The 21612-nt window shown below is 41.9% G+C and overlaps 2 protein-coding genes across 2 annotated transcripts; one reads left to right on the forward strand and one right to left on the reverse strand.

The window, feature by feature from the left end:
• Positions 1–1214: 1214 nt before the first annotated feature.
• On the reverse strand, positions 1215–2150 carry LOC310829254 (olfactory receptor 4D5-like; the record flags this gene model as incomplete). Its single annotated transcript, XM_083707527.1, has 1 exon — positions 1215–2150. One exon carries the CDS (start codon positions 2148–2150, stop codon positions 1215–1217), a length of 936 nt encoding a protein of 311 aa, XP_083563653.1.
• A 2047-nt stretch (positions 2151–4197) lies between these two features.
• Positions 4198–18546, forward strand: LOC310830419 (vomeronasal type-2 receptor 26-like; the record flags this gene model as incomplete). Its single annotated transcript, XM_083710203.1, has 7 exons — positions 4198–4228; positions 7923–8112; positions 8580–8868; positions 10071–10928; positions 11986–12210; positions 16257–16383; positions 17630–18546. The coding sequence occupies 7 exons, from the start codon at positions 4198–4200 to the stop codon at positions 18544–18546; spliced, it is 2637 nt and encodes an 878-aa protein (XP_083566329.1).
• Between the last annotated feature and the right edge of the window lie 3066 nt (positions 18547–21612).

The raw sequence follows: 21612 nt of genomic DNA on the forward strand, positions 1-21612 counted from the left end.
CTCGGAGTTAGATACCATCGATACATCATTTTCATATAATTTTCTTTCAAACGTACAACATGCTGTAAATTTTAAAATCACATTTCCATAACTTCTCCCATGCTGCAAATTGTATATCATACTCAAAATCTTTCACTCAGTGTATCATTACAGATTTAACCTGTTCATCTTTTGTAAACCATTCCAGTGAAGTGGTATTATTAATAATAATTACATCATTTTGTTTGGCTCAGAGGAGAGCCATTGAAATTCTCCAAATATTTGGCACCATCAATTTTGCCTACAACATTGATGTACGTAGACAATATTGTACAGTATTATACATCAGCCATTCAGGATTTCAGGCAGGGAATCGTTCCATGCCCTACCTAGTGTTGATGGTGACTGAACCAGGGACCTTCAGTTTTGAAAGCAGATGCTCTCCCACTGTGCCACAACCTTTCCCTTAATGTTCAGGCTGTGAATGCCATTGCTTATGTAGCAATTTTTTGTATGTTGTTACAAACACACAATTCCCTGGAAAGATGCTAGGTCTGGGAAATTGTGGTGGATGCAAAGTGGTGTGGAAGTACTTGTTATCCATAGCAGTGGTAAAAAACAAGAAGGGAAAACAAGAAGGGAGTTATTTCTTAGTGCCACTTGGAAAGGTGAGGGCCCCCAAACCCTGAGAAACCATTAAAGAATTGCTTTCCTATCCCTTAGAAAATTCTGGGATGTGGCAGCCCCAATTTCTCTCCCCCCAAACAGGGTGCAGAAAATCAAGAGGTTGCTGTAGAAATCAATAAGGTCTAGACTTCTGGATAATTGACAAATCAACTTTGCTCTGCACAACAGTTAACATTTGTATGAAACAAAGGATTGGGATAACTATAAACTGTCACATAACACTAAGAAAGCTGCTGAGCAAACCTATTTTAGTAACTTCTTTCAACTTTTGTAATTTTCCAGTATATTTGAGAAAGTGACTTGTGTGCTTGTCATATATCAACTTCTGTATAAATATTTTGCACTTACAATGTTCAGAGCACCTATGGCACAGGTGTGCAAGGTTTCTCCCCTGATACGCATATCAGAAAATAAAGTGATGCCCCGGCATATGCTTCAAATGATTCTCTCATGGTCTGATTTCCACAACGTGGTCATTTGTACACAGCTTCACCTTGAATGGTGAAGAAACCATGCACAATATGAATTGGAGTCAGTTGCATAGTCTGTCAGGGAGTCAATTTCTTCTGCTTCTTTCCCTTGAGCTTTTCTAATGCAACTTTGAAATCTTTGTTCCTCAGGGTATAAATGAAAGGGTTCAAGATGGGAGTGATGACAGTATAGAGAACAGAGATGGCTTTGTCCATGGGGAAGCTGTGGAAGGGATGGATGTAAATGTAGATGCAAGGCCCAAAAATCAGGGTCACAACAGTGACATGGGAGGCACAGGTGGAGATAGCTTTGCTCCGGTTGGGTGCAGACCCTGCTCTGAGCTTGGCCAGAAGGATGGAGTACGACACAAGCAATACCACAAAGCACATTAAAGTCACGAGGCCACTATTGGACACCATGAGTAGCTCCACCACAAAGGTATTAGTACAAGCGAGTTTGACCACCTGTGGCACATCACAGTAGAAGTTGTCCAGCTTGTTGGGACCACAAAAGGGCAACTGGGTAATAATGGCCACTTGGATGATGGAGTGGACAAAGCCACCAGTCCAGGAGGCACATACCAGGGCACCACACACTGCCCCGTTCATGATGACCATGTAGCGCAATGGACAGAAGATGGCAATGTAACGGTCATAGGCCATGATGACAAGAAGGAAGATCTTGATGCCGCCAATGAAGTGGAAGAAGAAGATCTGGCAAATGCAACCCACATAAGAGATGGTGTTGGTCTTTGATAGGAAACCAACCAACATTTTAGGAGCAGTTATGCTAGAGTAGCAGAAATCAAGGAATGAGAGGTTTCCTAAGAGGAAGTACATAGGGGTATGGAGGATAGGTGCATAAGCCACTAGGCTAGCGATTAAGAGGTTGCCCAGCATGGTTGTGCCATATACAGCCAAGAAGAAAGTAAACAAGAGGACCTTCACTTCTGGCTTGCTGGTCAGCCCAAGAAATACAAACTCTCTCACAGTGGTGTCGTTCTCTCCTTCCATCATGTGTGTTGAGGCCTCACTGATGGGACTCTGAAAGAATACAGGATAGTTATCAATAAAAGCTATGGAAGAAAAAATTAAATAAAGAAGAATTGTTCCATTGATGTTGTGGACAACGTTTTGTCACATTTTGGTAGGACCATAAGAAACTGCATTATATCAGTCCAGACCATTGGACCATTCACCTCAGTATTGTCCACATGGGATGGCAGTGGCTGTCCAGGGTTTCAGTTTGAGACATTCTCAGTCCTACCTGGAGATGATGGGAATTAAACTTGGAACTTCCTGAGTGCAGATACTCTACCACTGATCTATAGTTATAACTTGATAGAATTGGTTGGATGTGTGTGTGTCCAGAAAAAAGCATCACTTTGTGGGCTGTATGCAGCTGGTGGTATTTCTGAGTACAGTGGAACCTCAGGTTACATACCATCCTCCTTACAAATGCTTTGGGTAACGAGCTCCGCTTACCCAGAAGTAGGTCTCCTGGTAGCAAACCTTGCTCTGGGATGCGAGTGGAAGTCGTGCGGCAGCAGCGGGAGGCCCCATTAGCAAAAGCACGCCTCAGGTTAAGAATGGTTTTGGGTTAAGAACGGACCTCCAGAACGAATTAAGTTTGTAACGGGAAGTAACACTGTACTCGTTTTGCTCTCATTCTTGAAACATAGGAACTGCAACAAAATTGCAATGGGCAGAGCTGCTGTTTTGATCTCCAGTGTTTCTACTTCATTCCAACCCCTCTCCCATTTTATATTTCCCCTTTTCACGTGGGCATTCCATGACAATGGTCAGTTCTCGCTGGGAAGTTTTGGGGTCCGCTTCCCTTAGAATACTTTCCTTCAAAATTGCCACGAACACCTTGAAGTTAATCTGTGCCTTCTGGTACCTCCCTCTCATGAGTGGTGCTATTTTGGTTACATAAGCAATGACACTCACAGCCTGAACATTAAGGGGAGGGTCAGGGCTCCATGGTAGAGCATCTGCTTTGCACCTTGAGCCACAAGGTGATACTGTGATTCAGTATAAGGCAGGTTGCTATGCTCGTATTGGAGACAGAGGGAAAGATAAATTTGCCCTGTGCCACATCAGAGGCCACTCACATCGGATCCGGCCAGCTACAGACCTATCAGCCTCTTACCTACAGTTAGTAAATTATCTGCAAAACACCTCCACAATAAATTAATCAACTGGATTGATGTGAGGCTATCCTTGCGGAAGAGCAAGCAGGATTCAGGCAAGGCAGATCTACTATAGACCATTGCTTTGTCCTAGCCCACCTCATAGATAAGTACACCAAGCAATCTCACGGTGTGCTGTATGCTGCTTTCGTTGATTTGAAAGCTGCTTTTGACTCACTCTCACGAGTAAGACTATGGGCTAAACTGAACACCTCAAGCATAGACAAAGATTATTATATCTGATTAACTGCCTTTATAAAGACACTGTGCTGAAAGTGTGTTGCTCTACAAATGGCCAACTTACAGGATCTGTACCAGCCACAAAGTGAGTCAAGCAAGGATGCATTTTAGCTCCGGCCCTCTTAACCTATACATAAACGACATGGTCCAGTGCCTAACATCTCCAGATTTCCATGCCCCTAAACTGGCCTCAAAACCAATCACTGTACTATTATATGCTGATGATGCGGTCCTCTTATCCCAAACAAAAATAGTCCTAAAAAGATTGATAAGAGAATTCTCAGTGTATTGCCAGAGAGAACACCTGGTCGTAAACTATCAGAAAACTAAAGTTATTGTTTTCTCAAGAAAATATAGGCCCCACAGTTGGTGTATGGACAATCAACCAATCAAACAGGTCAAAGCTTTCAAATATCTGGGCCTTTTCTTCCAGTCTACGGGGTCATGGGGAGTGCCAAGACTTTTTCCATACAAAGGGTGGCAAACATATACCATCAGCCCTAGAAGTCTTCCAAGCTAAACCCCTAGCACAGCTACTATACGGGGCTCAGATTTGGACTGGTAACCATCTTAGCACTTTGGAAGCTGTTCAATCAAAGTTTCTAAGGCAGATTTTTTCCTGTACCACCATGCGTCCCAAACGTATCATTGAGACTGGAGGCAAGTCTCCCTTCAGTAGAAGTATAGACCTGGCAAAGAACTCTTAACTTCTGGCTCCGCCTAAACTCAAATCCCCCCGGTTTACTAGCCCTAGTACTTCAAGACTCCCATAAAAGTGCCTGGCTTAAAACCATCTATCCAAAACTTCACTCTTGTGGCCTATCCCCACAACACCTACTTACTATGGGCACTACTAAAGTAAACAGTCTAATTAGTCAATGTCCACAAAATATCAAGCATCAGAATAACCTGGCCACTAGAAGGAAAATCTGCCGTTGGTATGTTCATTTTCCACCTCTCCATTTTGATTCTCTGGCCCTATATCTGCACAAACGTATTATCCCAAAATACAGATGTGCTTTTACACTTGCAAGACTGGATGTTTTGCCACCTGCAGTAGCACCGAAACAGCGGCACACGTCCTCCTGTCTTGTACTCTCTACAAAAACCTGAGGAACGAAATCATCACCCCACTCATACTAACCATCCCAGAGTGCTCACAACCACTGCCACAATGTCCTTTCTTCTATGAGATCAAAATGAGCAGATAACAGCAAAGGTGGCTAGGTTCATAGCAGGGGCAATCAGAATAAGGGCCACTAACTGACAGCTGATTCAGGACTTTAAATTGTGCTCTTATATCAAACTTCCTTTTCTGCATATACTGTAATGTTTTACTGTTGCTATGGCCATTGGGTGATGCTAATAAAGTTTTGTCTTATCTTAAAAAAATAAAAAATAAAAAATAAAAAATTTGAAGGGTGGAGCTAAGGTTGCTGTTGTTTTTCTTTTAAAGCAAAGAGGGGTGAACTTCTGCCTACACCTCTGCATCATGACTATATTGATTATAAATAGCAATTTGATTGACAGATAAGATACATGGTAAGCATTTGTAATGCCCCTACAGTGGTACCTCAGGTTACAGACACTTCAGGTTACAGACTCTGCTAACCCAGAAATAGTACCTTGGGTTAAGAGCTTTGCTTCAGGATGAGAACAGAAATCATGCAGCAGCAGTGCAGCAGCAGCAGGAGGTCCCATTAGCTAAAGTGGTACCTCAGGTTAAGAACAGTTTCAGGTTAAGAATGGACCTCTGGAACGAATTAAAATCTTAACCCGAGGTACCACTGCAGTTATGTAATGTTATTGTTGATTTTATGCTATTATGCTGTGATTTTTTTCTTCATTTTGGAAGTATAGAATAATTGCAAATAAATAAATAAATAAATAAATAAATAAATAAATAAATAAATAAATACACAAACTACTTGACTTCATCAGGTTTCATCTTGCCATGCTGTTTTTGACCTGGATGTCCATTCAACAAAGTATTGTTTTACATCAGAGATGGGCTAACACCTGCCTTACATGACACAATTCCACACACACACACACACACAAACACACACACACGACTCCTACGTACATATTTTAAGTCTACAAAACAAGAGTGCTTACTCAGGTTCTCTTCACTAGCTGCTTCAGGTCAAGGTCTACCAAGGCAATAATTCTATCTAACAGTCTCAGCAACTAGCACAGCCATTAGAAATTCTGTAGTAAGCCATGGGAATGTCTTAATTGACTTTGGTTTGCAGGCATTTACCTCCATTGTCCTGGTGGTCTTCAATCTAATTTGCAGCTTCATTTAGGAGTGTGGAACTGTTACATTTCCTGGTCCCACCACACAGAGACTCCACCAAGATGGAATATGTTTGTGGCTGCTGATATATCACTTCTGAAGGCAAAGGAAACAAGTATAAGCACAATGAATGAATAGTTCATGAGAAGTTAGTGACACCATATCCCAGAGCTTTGTTGCAAAGGGGATTATTAATTTGTGACTGTGCGGTGCTCATTTGCAGACAGGAAGTGAAAGGAACTTCATGTCCTCAAGAGGGTAAGAGTACAGGGAGGGTGCATTATTCTGTGTGTCAGAAAGCTCAGTTTCTGCACATGTACAAGACTTTTTGCATCATCCTAAACCACCATAGTTGTCAATGGAGACAATTTGTACCTTGTGTGATGAGAAACATTCTAAAGTCAAATAACATATTTTGCTAAAAGGAAAACATGGAATATGTTTGGTTCTTTTTTAAGTATTAAGGGACTTTTTTTTTATTGGGACCACAATGTGCAGGGAGGGACGGTTTAACATTCCTCTCGCCACCTGTTATCCCTCTGCAATGAAGCAGTTGTCCTTAATGAACAAGCTCTCATTGTCCGCCCTGTTATGTACTGAAGTTCTCACCCTGGACCAGCAAGGGGATACTGTAGATAGTTATGCAAATGAAGGATCGAAAGTGACATTCAGTGATTGGATAGTTTTAGAAAGTTGTTACAGTAACGTGGTACTGGAGCTCTATATAAGCAGGCTGACTGAGCCCTTCAGTGGAGTTCTGTCCTGGCCTGTGAATAAACAAGAGTTGTTTGAAGAATCGCTGTGTCGTCTGATATGTTCACCCACAACTTAACACCCCCAGTGCCAGGTTATATGTCTTTCCTTGGGAAGGGCATTCCAAAAACTGCACCACCACAAAGGAGGCCCTTTCCCTGGTTTACCAACTGCATAAGGTCCAAAGAGGTATATATAGGAGGAGGTGTTCCTTCAGGTCTCCTGGTGCCAAGCCATTTGGTCTTTTAATATTAAGTATTGGACTTTGAATTGGAGCCCCAGCTTTTTATTATCAGACATGCAACAGAGAGAATGACCATCACACTGGTTTTTGGACTTCCAGGACCATGTGAATTGATGTGATTAAGAATGTAAGAGCAATTCTACTGGATTGAACCAACGACCCATCTAGTCTAGCACTCTATTTTCCCTTGGTGATTACAAACAAGACATGAAGCCAGTAACCCTCTTGCTGCTGTTTACCCACAGCCACTGGCCATTCTGACAGTGGGGGCAAACCTGTGATACATCAACTCACACCTCTGAATACTTAACATGAACACTGTTGATACTTCAGAAATCTAATGATTCATTTGACTCTAGCCTTACAGTGGGGATGGAAAACTTGCGGCCCTCCATGAGAACCCCAACTGCCATCATCCTCAGGTATGTAGACAATGGTCAGGGATGATGGGAGTTGGAGTCCAACAAAATCTGGTGGCCCACAGGTTCCTCTTCCCAAAGGGGATCAATAATGTGAGCAAGGTAACATATGCTTCCAGAAATGGTCACCTCCTCTCTGGTTCCATCCAAGGACATTAAGGTACAATTGAGTGAAACTGAGCACAAGTGACCCTCCTGTCACTTCCGAGAGAAGAGATGCAGCATTATTAGACAAACATGTTTTCTTACACAGTGTGCCTCTGGAGAGAAGATTATGAATCCTGTAATTATCTGAATGTACTCCACATCTTGTTCACTCCCAATCTTGGCAGTTCTCAACAGACTTTGGAGAGATCATAGTCAACATCAATAACCAACCCTGAAGGCTTATATAAAATGCCCTTTTGCCATACAGAACTGGGTGGGGAGGGACTCTGGAAGTTTTTTCTCCATGCTTTATAGTTTGTGGGCAAAGTCCTTTGATAGCTTTCCATGTGATTTCCCATCCAGAAGGTGAAATGATTAACCCAGGTGCAGGTTTGCTACCTCAGTGACGTTTGTGTTGGAAACTGCAGGACTATTGTCAGGAGAAAGGGGTTTGCCCCCCCAGAATGCTTGGTCTCTTCCTGTTTCTTCTAGTTATTCAGCCTCAAAGATACAGTAAGGCAAATCTGTCAATGTGCACTTTCGACAATCCAGTCCATATCCAGCACCAGTATTATCAACCAAGTAGCTTCATCATTGGTGGAATTGCTTCTCAACTCTTATTCTTCTCAGATAGCATAATGTTCAATGGACCACCCCAAATGAAGCAGATAGAGGGACTTGCGTAAGTAAAGGCACTTGGAGACAGCAGTTCTTTGGGAGTGGGACTAAATTACATCCTGAGGTCTTTGGTGCAGACACTGCTATTATCCATGGTTTTGCAGAAGCTGTGTAATCAATATGGTAGACCCAGTTCTGTGGAACTTCTTCTTTACTGAAATTAGATAGCCTCCTTCCCCAGTGAAGACTTTAAATAATAAATAAGTAAATAATCAGTGGACATTTTAATATCACTTTTATGGTTACTTTTCATTGATTTCATTTCATTTTGTAACCTTGTTGTACACTGCTCAGAAATTACAGCATTAAGCAGTATCAAAATTGTTCAAACAAACAAACAAACAAACAAATGCTGATTAAGATAGAGACACTGATAAGACTGCTCGGTTTGGTAATGGCAGTTTCTACCTTTGTCTCTTCTTCTTTAGGGGCTCGCAGAGAGCAAAAATTGACATGTGATTGTTCTTGCAGATCAGTGCCAAAGAACTACCAGCATGTCATCTCCTTGGTGTTTGCTGTGAAGGAGATCAGTGAGAACTCTGAGCTCTTACCCAACATCACTTTGGGTTTCCATGTCTATGAGAATTACTTTGATGCAAAGATGACTTACCAGAACACCTTGAAGCTTCTCTGCGGTCAGGATAAGATTGTGCCCAACTACACCTGTGACACTGAGAAGATGGTAACCATCATTGGGGGGCTGGACTTGGAAACCTCCCTCCACATAGCCACTATCTTAGGCACTTACAAGACTCCACAGGTAGGTCACATGCATGGTATATGGGGGATTCATCACTAGTTTAGGTTAGGTTTATTAAATTTATACAGCACTTCCCACTAAAAGAAAGTGGCAGGGATTGGACTGAGGGGGACTGGACCGAGGAGGAGTGGTGGAGATCGTCCCCCCCTCCTCTTGAAACTTCCAGAGAAGAGGAAGGCAGTATTGATTTACAACAGTGATTTGAGGAAGGTCACAGATCAGAGACAGGTGAACAGAAGAGTTGGGAGGTGTAGGGAGAAGATAAGGGGGAGACAGAGACAGAGCAGCCAGCTGATACATTATCACTGGAAAGCATTCCTGAGCCCCCTTCTCCCATAACCTGGCATGCACTGAAAGTGGAAGAACAAAGGACTCAGAGACAATTAGCCACCGTAATGGTAAGTGCTGTTGCTAAGAAGTGAGGGAGGAGGAGCTCAGTTGGAGCATACCTATGCCCCTTGCTGTGAATACTGAATAAAGACTCGGTCAGAGCTTCTTTGTCTACTTTCCTTGGCTGTCTGCCATGAGTGGAGTTCACTGAACTCTTACAGAAAGGACCAAAGTGATTTACAGCTAGACTACAAATGCAACAATAAGACACGAACAAAAACAATTCTAAAATGGTATGTGCTGTCCAATGACTCTGGCAAAGCCTCTTCTTTGCCTGGATGGAGGACAAAGGAGTGTGTGAAGAATGTACACTATTTTACAAAGATAAATTGGTGGTGGTGGTGGTGGTGGTGGTGGTGATGTTTCATTTCATTTATGAATAGCTTCCTACAAAGCATCTCCAAATGATTCCACAATACAACAAAACATATATCAAGTAATTGCATTTATAAACGCAATGACATATATGAATATATATCATTGCTTCTCACACTTTTGCTTCTCGATCCACCCCTCACTGGTATGTGGCCCATGGAACTTTGCCCAGAAGGCAATATGGACCTTTTTTGCTGTACAAGTTTCCCAGCCTTAAGTGAATGAACTTGAGACGCAGCTCTGGAGCACCCCTCTAAGGATTTCTGAGGCTTTCCCTTTCCTGCATTTCAGTCATAAAGAAACTGGAAACATTTCAATCCCAGCAGGCTTTTAATGTGAGATTTTGCCTAGTGTAGTGAAGATGAGTGTGTGATGATGAGCGTGAAACAATCTCTACCCCAGCTGAAAAGACACACTCCACTCCTTGTTTTTCTTAGGTCACTTATAGCTTATTTGCTCCAACAGTGAATGATCGAGCCAAACTCCCTTTCTTATACCAAATGGTCCCCAATGAAGCATATCAGTATGAAGGGATTGTGCAACTACTTCTGCATTTCCAGTGGAACTGGGTCGGGCTCATTGCAACAGCTGACGATAAAGGTGAAACTTTTTTGCAGAACTTGATAGCAAAGCTTTCCATGAATGGCATCTGCACTGCCTTGACTTACAGAATACCCATCATGAAATACTTTTCAGACATGGTGAACGACTTTGATATCACAAAGAATGAGATCTTTTTCTTAAGTAAGACCACCACATTCAGTGTCTTTATTGTAAATGCAGACATTCAGACTATGCTTGGGTTGAACTGCTATTTATCTCTTGAGACATATATGGGAGGTGTGTATGCTGGCAAGGTGTGGATTATGACTGCCCACTGGAGTTTTGAATTACAGACATTTCAAAGGGCATTTGACACAGATCTGTTCCATGGTGCCTTGTCTTTAGCAATTCACTCCAGTGAGGTGACTGAATTTCAACATTTCCTTCAAAGTCTAAATCCCCACTCAACAAGAAGAGATACTCTTACTAGAGTCTTCTGGGAGCAGGCTTTCAGCTGTTTACTTTCAGGTTCTGGAGAAGAGGATATGGAGGTACACTGCACAGGGGAGGAACAACTAGAGAACCTTCCTGGGCCTTTATTTGAAATGAGCATGACTGGCCAGAGCTACAGCATCTATAATGCTGTGTATGCCATAGCACATGCTTTGCATTCCATGCACTCCTCAAGATCCAAATGTAGAGCAGTGGCCAATGGAGCTATGATGGAGTCTGAAATCCTGCATACATGGCAGGTAATTAATGTCCTCAAAAATAGCTATTTTGGGTGTGAACATTTATTTATTTATAAAAGTATTTCTAGACTGCCATATCTATCATCTATCATCTATCTATCATCTATCTATCTATCTATCTATCTATCTATCTATCTATCTATCTATCATCTATCTATCAATTATCTATCTATCTATCTATCTATCTATCTATCTATCTATCTATCTATCTATATCTATATCTATCTATCTATCTATCTATCTATATCTATCATCTATCTATCTATATCTATCATCTATCTATCATCTTTATCTGTCTGTCTGTCTATCTATCTATCTATCTATCTATCTATCTATCTATCTATCTCTATCTATCTATCTATCTATCTATCTATCTATCTATCATCTATCTATCTATCTATCTATCTATCTATCTATCTATCTATCTATATCTATCTATCTATCTATCATCTATCTCTATCATCTACATATCTATCTGTTAGGTTTACAGCATTATACCACCATGTGAGGTTTTGTACAATCAAGCAGTATAAATATATAAATACATAAATAACATAGATAAGGTTAAAACTAGAATCAAATGGCTGCAAAGCCCTCTCAGCCTAAAAAGATCTTCAAGAGGTGCCTGAAATTCCAAAGTGAGGGTGCCTGCTGGATCACAGCTGGAAGAGTGTTCTGCAGGTGGGACTGGTGACAGTAAATGCTCAACTTCTAGTTGAGATCACTTAGGCCAGTGTAACACAGAGAAGACTCAACAGTGCTCCTCAGGATTATCTCAGTTGGAATATAAGGACACAAGAGGTCCTCAAGGTATCCAGGGTCCAAGTAGTTCAGAGCTTTGTATGTCAACCCAAAACCTTGAATATGCCTTGAAAACCTATGGGCAGCCAGTGTAGATGATCTAGCAGATGTCTGCCCCATCAGCCGCCTCAGCTCCACAGAGACAGCATTCTAGTAATCCAGTCATGAAGTGGTATCACATGACAAGTAGGGAAGTGTGTCCCATATGCCCTTTTCCATTAACATCTATATTTTGCCTTCTTCACTTTCATTCTAGCTTCACCCTTTTCTTCAGACAATCTCATTTAATAACAGTGCTGGGGACACAATATCTTTCAATGAGAATGGTGTGTTGACAGCTGGCTTTGATATTATAAACTGGGTTACTTTCCCAAACAAATCTTTTAAAAGAGTGAAGGTAGGAAGGATGGATCCCCAAGCACCAGGCAGAGAGTTCACTATTAATGAGGATATTATCACCTGGCACAGCGCGTATAATCAGGTAGGATATCAAAGTAGTTCTAAGGCATATTGAGAATGCTGGGTTAATTCTCTACAATATTAGTGAATCTCTGGACTTAGCCCTTGCAAAAATGTTTTTATGCACATATGAATCTTGCCAACAGTTCCAGGATCTGTCTGTGCTCTTTTCCCTGTTGAATTTATACGAGGAACAAGCCTTGACAAAAATAATGATATACATTTCAATTTGCTTTTTTTTTTTGGTAGTTTAGTGATTTGTGAGCACAAACTTAATGTATTAGACATTTCATTTTAACAAGAATGTGATTGGCTTTTCACCAGCTAGCATGAGTGTCAGATCAGGACTGGGGAGACCCAGGTTCAAATCCATCCAAGCCATAAAGCTCCATTTGTGACCTTGAGCTAGATCATAGAATCATAGAATCATAGAGTTGGAAGAGACCACAAGGAAAGGATGAGTGCTGTGCTGCTTTTATTATAATTTTCTGTATGTTTTAATAGATCATATATCTCTTGTTTTCTATGCAGTGATGGGTGAGTGATTGGATCAATAAATAGACACATGAGTAGATCAATTTACCCTAGTCTTTTTATACACACACACACACACACACACACACACAAACACAAACACCACCCCATATTATGATTATGTTTATATCCCACCTTTTCCCCTGACAGGAACTCAAGGTGACATAAAGAAGACAGCACCAGCTTCCTTTGTTCTTATTTATGTGTTCCTATGACTTAGCATAACACAGCTTCCTTTGTTCCTTAATTCACCAAGGACCTGATTAGGTGCCAACCACACCAAATAAACCCCATCTTCACTTTTTCGTGGTGTTTCACCCTAGAGCTCCACTTTACATTTTCAAACAAATCGCCAATATAAGGGAAAGTAAGAGGGAATCATAGAATCATAGAGTTGGAAGAGGCCACAAGGGCCATCGTGTCCAACCCCTGCCAAGCAGGAAACACCATCAGAGCACTCCTGATATATGGTTGTCAAGCCTCTGCTTAAAGACCTCCAAAGAAGGAGACTTCACCACACTCCTTGGCAGCAAATTCCACTGTCAAACAGCTCTTACTGTCAGGAAGTTCTTCCTAATGTTTAGGTGGAATCTTCTTTCTTGTAGTTTGGATCCATTGCTCTGTGTCCGCTTCTCTGGAGCAGCAGAAAACAACCTTTCTCCCTCCTCTATATGACATCCTTTTATATATTTGAACATGGCTATCATATCTCCCCTTAACTTCCTCTTCTCCAGGCTAAACATGCCCAGCTCCCTTAGCCGTTCCTCAAAAGGCATCGTTTCCAGGCCTTTGACCATTTTGGTTGCCCTCCTCTGGACACGTTCCAGTTTGTCAGTGTCCTTCTTGAACTGTGTTGCCCCGAACTGGACACAGTACTCCAGGTGAGGTCTGACCAGAGCAGAATACAGTGGCACTATTACTTCCCTTGATCTAGATGCTATACTCCTATTGATGCAGCCCAGAATTGCATTGGCTTTTTTAGCTGCCGCGTCACACTGTTGGCTCATGTCAAGTTTGTGGTCAACCAAGACTCCTAGATCCTTTTCACATGTACTGCTCTCAAGCCAGGTGTCACCCATCTTGTATTTGTGCCTCTCATTTTTTTTTTTTTTTTGCCAAGTGCAATACTTTACATTTCTCCCTGTTAAAATTCATCTTGTTTGTTTTGGCCCAGTTCTCTAACCTGTCAAGGTCGTTTTGAAGTGTGATCCTGTCCTCTGGGGTGTTAGCCACCCCTCCCAGTTTGGTGTCATCTGCAAATTTGATCAGGATGCCCTTTAGTCCATCATCCAAGTCATTGATAAAGATGTTGAATAAGACCGGGCCCAAGACAGAACCCTGTGGCACCCCACTAGTCACTCTTCCCTAGGATGAAGAGGAACCATTGATGAGCACACTTTGGGTTCGGTCAGTCAGCCAGTTAAAAATCCACTGAGTGGTAGCATAGTCAAGTCCGCATTTTACCAGCTTCTTTACAAGAATATCATGGGGCACCTTGTCAAATGCCTTGCTGAAATCAAGGTAGGCTACATCCACTGTGTTCCCTTCATGTACCAGGGTTGTAATTCTGTCAAAAAACGAGATCAGGTTAGTATGACATGACTTATTTTTCAGAAATCCATGCTGACTATTGATGATCACAGCATTCCTTTCTAGGTGCTCACAGACTTTGCTTAATGATCTGCTCCAGAATCTTCCCTGGTATTGATGTCAGACTGACTGGGCGGTAATTATTTGGGTCCTCTCTTTTCCCCTTTTTGAAAATAGGGACAACATTTGCCCTCCTCCAGTCTGCTGGGACTTCTCCTGTTCTCCAGGAATTCTCAAAGATGACTGCCAGTGGTTCTGAGATCACATCTGCCAGTTCTTTTAATACTCTTGGATGCAGTTGATCTGGCCCTGGAGACTTGAATACATCTAAACTAGCCAAGTATTCTTGTACTATCTCCTTAGTTATTCTGGGCTGTGTTTCCTCTGCTGAATCATTTGCTCCAAATTCTTCAGGTCGGGCATTGTTTACTTTATCGGAGAAGACTGAGGCAAAGAAGGCATTGAGGAGTTCAGCCATTTCTTTGTCCCCTGTTTGCATTTCACCATCTTCTCCTCTGAGTGACCCCACTGTTTCTTTGTTCTTCCTTTTGCTATGAACATACCCATAAAAGCCTTTTTTTGTTGCTTTTAACCTCTCTAGCAAGTTCATTCTGTGCTTTAGCTTTTCTGACTTTGTGTCTACATGTGCTGGCTATTTGTTTGAATTCCTCCTTGATGGTTTCCCCCCTTTTCCATTTTTTGTACACATCCTTTTTTAATCTTAACTCAGTTAAAAGTTCTTTAGATAGCCACCCTGGCTTCTTTAGGCACCTTCCATGTTTCCGTCTCATTGGTATTGCCTGAAGTTGTGCTTTTACTATCTCCCTCTTAACAAACTCCCAGCCATCATGAACTCCCTTTCCTTTTAGTATTACTGTCCATGGGATCTCACCCAGCACTTCCCTAAGTTTTATGAAGTCAGCTTTCTTAAAGTCAAGAAATTGAGTCCTAGTATGCTTGGCTGCTCCTTTCCGCTGTATAGTAAACTTCAGAAGATCACCTCATCCTTGTGCTGAAGGGGGCTCATTAACCTTGTTTGAGTCTACATCTGCATATTAAACTGCAAAATCTTTGAAATATCCAAGCAGGCACTATCCAGTGAGGCTATCAACACCAGTGTGGTGTAGTGGTTAAGAGCGGTAGACTCGTAATCTGGTGAACCAAGTTCGATTCCCTGCTCCTCCACATGCAGCTGCTGGGTGACCTTGGGCTAGTCACACTTCTTTGAAGTCTCTCAGCTTCACTCACCTCACAGGGTGTTTGTTGTGGGAGAGGAAGGGAAAAGGAGATTGTTAGCCACTTTGAGACTCCTCAGAGTAGTGATAAAGTGGGATATCAAATCCAAACCCCTCGTCGTCGTCGTCTTCTTCTCTTTCTGCAGGACTTTATTAACAGGGGCAGGAAATCTCAGGCCCAGGGGCTAATTGGGGCTTTTGGAGCTTACTTTCTCCAACCCAACCTGCTCACTGGCTCTACTTCAGTTTTCTGCTTGGCTGGAATGTGCCATTGAACCCTTCCTTCCTTGTTTGGATGAAGCATGGAAAACTTGGTATGTGTGTGTATTGTACAAAGCTAAACAAAGTTTCCACCCACCAACAGCATGTGGCCCTCAGAAGGCTGCCCAGAAAGGAATGCAGTCCTTTGGCTGAAGGAGGTTCCAATCCACACCCCTGATATAAAGTTTCAGTCAGATCCAGGCTAGTGCTTCTAGGCTTCATATGCAGCCTAAACCTACATATCCATTTAAAGAGAGCTGTCTGTGGTCCTGATCTTCAACTTTCTGCTCTTTATTATTTGTGGATTCCAACTAGGAACAACATCTTTGTAAATGGCAATGCCATGAAGTGAACCTGGTTTCATTATGAACCAATGTGTAGTGCTAAACTATGGTCCCTCCCTAGAAGAGAAAATACAATCTCTCTCTCTCTCTCTCTGTGTGTGTAGGTTCTGCCTCTTTCTTTGTGCAATGACAACTGCCATCCGGGCTACAGAAGAACAAAGAAGGAAGGACAGCCATTTTGTTGCTATGATTGTGTTCCATGCCCAAAAGGGAAGATGTCTGACAAGAAGGGTAGGATGTGCAATGCTCAGTGCAGAAAAGTATAGTAGGATAAGCAAAATAGCTCAGTTCTGATTGATTTCAATTCTTCCTCCCACTCGCCCTTCCTTCCTTATTTTATTTTTATTAGATTTATTTCCCATCCTTCCCCATAAAGTCTCATAACAGGTTCCAACAAACTTTATAACACAGGTAGGGACTCCCAGGCCTTTAAAAAAAAAGTAAAGGGCCTCTGTATGGTTAAGTCCAGTCAAACCTGACTATGGGGTGCAGTGCCCATCTCACTTCAGGCCAAGGGAGCCAGCGTTTGTCCACAGACAGCTTTTCCAGGCCATATGGCCAGCATGATTAAACTGCTTCTGGTGCAACAGGAAACCATGACGAGTGCCAGAGTGCATGGAAATGCTGTTTACCTTCCTGCTGTAGTGGTAGCTATTTATCTACTTGCACTGGTATGCTTTTGAACTGCTGGGTTGACAGGAGCTGTGACAGAGCAACAGGAGCTAGCCCCATTGCGTGGACTTGAACACAGTTAATTTACCTTTAACAGAAAAACAATGAGATTTCTTCATATTTTCCATTTGCCTGTTATACTTTCTGCCACTTAGAAGATAACTGAATCATAATTTGCCTTTAGAATTTAATAATTCTGTTGTTTATTGCCCTCTGTCAGCACAAACAGCAGGATCTTTGGGTTATGTCAAGACTAACATATGTATTGTGGCATATACTTTAGTTGGCCAGACTTCTCTTTGCTCAAAGCCAGTTCAGAAATAATTCTAAGAAAGCTATGTCCTTATTTGTTCTGATTCTGACCTGCATTTTGAAGGATCTCCAAGGGAGTTGCTGCATGATGATGCTTCATGCTGATTGTATAGGCATAACCAGATGCTGGACATTATCTGACATGTTCAATTAGTGTAAAGATTTATGCTTGTACCATAGAACTTACCCCATCCTCCCTCCTCCCCATGCACCCTAAATCAAATCTTGGGAATTCCCACAACCCTCTGGAGCAGATCTGAGGAAACTATAGGGCACACCCAGGGAGAAGAGAAGGTGGAAGTCCCATTGTGCAAGAGTAAATCTTTGCACTGATCAGATGAGTTTGTTGGATTCTGCCTTTGAAAGAAAACCTAGCTGTTTCCTTCAGCATGGAATAAAACAATTATGGCATGTTACAATGGCAAAACAGTTATGCTATGTTGGAGTTAAAGAGATCATATCTCTTCATTTCTTTGTCCATTCCACCCCCCAGACATGGATGACTGTTTCGATTGTCAAGAAGCTCTGTATCCAAACTCCAATAAAAATGGATGCCTTCCAAAGGATCTACACTTCCTATCTTTTGTTGAACCTTTGGGCATCAGCTTGGCCATTTTGGCTCTGACTTTTTCTGCAGCCACAGTTCTGGTGCTTGGAATCTTCATCAAACATAGGAAGACTCCCATCGTCAAAGCCAACAACGAGAACCTCACCTACACTCTTCTCATCTCCCTCCTGCTCTGCTTCCTCTGTTCCTTGCTATTCATTGGCCATCCCCAGTTGCTGACTTGCTATCTACGACAAACAGCCTTTGGAGTAGTCTTCTCCATGTCCATTTCTTCCATCTTGGTAAAAACTCTTACTGTGGTTCTGGCTTTCATGGCCACGAAGCCTACATCCCAGATAAGGAAATGGATTGGGAACCGGTTTTCAGTCTCTCTTGTTCTCTGCTGCTTAAGTATTCAAGCAAACATTTGCATGATATGGCTATGTGCTGACCCTCCTTTCCCAAATTTGGACATGCACTCCTTGCCTGAAGAAATCATTGTGGAATGCCATGAAGGATCAACCAACATGTTCTACTATATTCTTGGCTACATGGGATTGCTGGCTTTGGTCAGCTTCACTTTAGCTTTCTTTGCTCGGAAGCTGCCGGATACTTTTAATGAAGCCAAGTTCATCACCTTCAGTATGTTGGTGTTTTTCAGTGTGTGGGTCTCTTTTGTTCCAGCTTATCTAAGCACCAAAGGGAAATACATGGTGGCTGCAGAAATTTTCTCCATCTTGGCCTCCAGCGCTGGATTGTTGGGCTGCATCTTTTCCCCCAAAGTATACATAATTCTTTTGAGGCCTGAACTGAACAGAAGAGAGCAGCTAATAAGGAGTAACAAGAAGAAAATAAACATCTGAAACTATTACTGGTATAGTATTATGAAATTGTAATGTTAACTGGAAAGTTAATATGAGAATGTGGATCTACAACTTTTGGGGTTTGGTTCTAGTTACATTAATATCAGTAGGATTGAAGTGTGATTCACTTTGCCCAACTCAAACCCAAATTCTCTTCATTCTAGGGTTGAACAAATCTGTTATTTGTGGTTCCTCTCAGTTTCTCATTTTTCACAACATTCCCATATCAGTTTGCAAAGTCCTCAGAACAATTGGTCAGTGTTTTAGTTTTTGTTTCTCTTAATATGTCCTTTTTTGGAAGCTTAATAAAATGCATTTTTATATGCTATTCTCATGAATGTACACATTTTTGCACACATGTTTTTGGTTCAAGAACTACATTGCAACATTTGGAGAAGTATTGATTTCAAAGGAGAGCTGTGTTTTGGTTCATGTATTGCTTTGGTAAATGCAAATTAAGAGCATTAAAATGTGAGCGAAACCAAATTTCTCTCTCATCTTTACTCCATGTCTCACAGAATCTTTTCTGTGAAAAAGAAAAGTCATTAAAATATTGTCATTGGGCCAATATGTATTCCAGATGTCTAACTTAAAGCTTCATCTGCAACTCTTCAATATGCATTAGGACAATAGCCATATGTTATCACTGGATTTCTTCTAAAGCAAAATTTAAATGAGACGTGGAAGCTTATCCACCAGCAGAATAAATATAACTAACAAATAAAATCAAAATCAAAACAGTATCATTCAATATTTTCCTTCTAATTGAGGGAACTTATTTAAAGAAACTGGGAATGTTGAAGTACTATTATATCCCCCCTGCAAAAAAAAACAAAAAACAAAAAAAAACCACACACACCAAAAAAAAACCCTGGCTGGATTAGTTTTATTTTTCTTGTATCTCTGCATCACAAACATGCAATAGATAGGTAGAACTCCTAGTTCAATCCCTGGCAGCTCCTGGTTAGCAGGGGCCATATCAACATGGGCAATACTGATCAAGAGGGACCAATGGTCTGGCTTAGAGTAAGACAGCTTCCTATTTTCATAACATTATTCTGAACACAATGGTTGGGGGAAAATTCATTCCCCATGCTTCTACAAATGATTAGATGTGATAGCTGGCAAATCCAGAAGGAACCCATGGTAAAAAATACTGGATGCAGGAAAGGTCAAGAGTGGTTCAGAAAGAGGGTGGGCCTGCTCATCAGGTATATTGGAAGAGTGCTATATATGGTGCCCCAATAGAGAAATCTCTCAAATCTCCATATTTGCACATGCTGAACTGTTTTGGAGCTGAATATTTCCCAAAATTTCTTGAATCATTATTTTTAATTACCCTCTGGGGCATTCAACAGTAGCAAGCGTTCCCCGGAGTTTTGATACCTTTGTCAATAATTTTCAGAAAAGGTCGCTAGGATGTTCACAGAGGATTCATAGACCTCTATTGCAGGGGGCTCATCCAATTTGTTGCACAAGGACATCCCATGGATTACCACCTGTGTGGTTCAAGGGCAGACAGAGCAAGCAGGTAGGTAACAAAGGCAGAGGAGCCCCTATTGCATCACTGACTTCTTGTTACATCAGACTGCTTTGATATGGCTGATGTGCAGGCCTCAAGGAATGTGGGCAGATGGGGAATGCATCTCCTGAAAACAGTCTCCATTTTATTTAAAACATCAAGAACAAATGAGACCCACAGGAAAATGTGGCATGGCTTGCAACTGTTCAGGAACATAGAAAGCTGCTTTGTAGAAAGTCTGACCATTGGTCTAAATAGTTCTGTGTTGTCTACACTGAGATGCTGGGAATTGAACCTGGGAACTTCTGCAAGCAAAGCAGATGCTCCACCATTGATCATGACCCTTCCCCATCCACACATTGGATCCATGATTCTTTATTTCTTTGAATAAAAAGTTAGCTTCACTGACAAGAAAGCCCTGCGTCTTTTATGCTGACTTGCCTACGACTCCAGCCCTGAGGGTAGGTTAGTTTCCACACACACTCACAGACCCCTTTCTATCCTCCACCCAGGCATCCAAAATACATTGTCAGAATTCAAAGATGCATTCTTGCCAGGCCAAAACATTCTGTGCATGAAGCAGAGCAAGTGAAGGGCATGGCCTAAGGAGGTGTGTGTTGCCCGGGGAACGTTCCAAAGGCCAGGCAGAAAGGCCTAGAGGGCCACATTTAGCCCCATAGGTCTGAAGTTCCATACCCATGAGCTGATGCTAAAATTCTGGATGACAGGGAGAAGAAAGAACATTTCTGAATGCTCCCATCTGAGTATCAAGGAGGGACACTGCACAAACATTTTGCATTGCATCTAATGTTAGTCATACTTGAAAAAGACCGGTTGGAATTAATAGTGATGACTAACTTAGGGCTATTAATTTCAATGGGTCCCCTCTGAGTATGACTAATGTTGAAGGAAGCCCTTTCCCTGAAGTAGTATGTGTGAGCTCCATTTCTGCTAGTGAAAATAACGCTGCTGCCATCTTGATCATAACTGCTTTATTAAATTGCTCAGTTTTACTGTTTCATTGGAGTGTTGCTGAATGCAATTCATGGCAGAGTTGAAAACACATCAAACAACCCGGAAGAAAGGGTCACGAAAGAACAAGTTTGAAGGTTTTATTTGTATATACAGTGATACCGTGCGTTACAGACGCTTCGGGTTACACGTTTCCAGGTTTCGGACCTTCCGAAACCTGGAAGTACCGGAACGGGTTACTTCCGGGTTCCGGCGCTTGCACATGCACAGAAGTGCCGAATCACGACCCGCACATGCTCAGACAAGGTGCTGTGGGTTGCAAACGCTGCGGGTTGTGAACGTGCCTCTCGCATGGATCACGTTAGCAACCTGAGCGTCCACTGTATGTCATGATCAATACATCGGAGATGGGGCAGTATTGGATACATCCTCTTGAGATTGGCACAGTGGTATATTGGGTTAACTATAGTGGTATCTCGGGTTAAGAAGTTAATTCGTTCTGGAGGTCCGTTCTTAACCTGAAACTGTTCTTAACCTGAAGCACCACTTTAGCTAATGGGGCTTCCCGTTGC

Source organism: Podarcis gaigeae (assembly GCF_964106915.1).
Source record: "Podarcis gaigeae genome assembly, chromosome: 13".
Lineage (NCBI taxonomy): Eukaryota > Metazoa > Chordata > Lepidosauria > Squamata > Lacertidae > Podarcis > Podarcis gaigeae.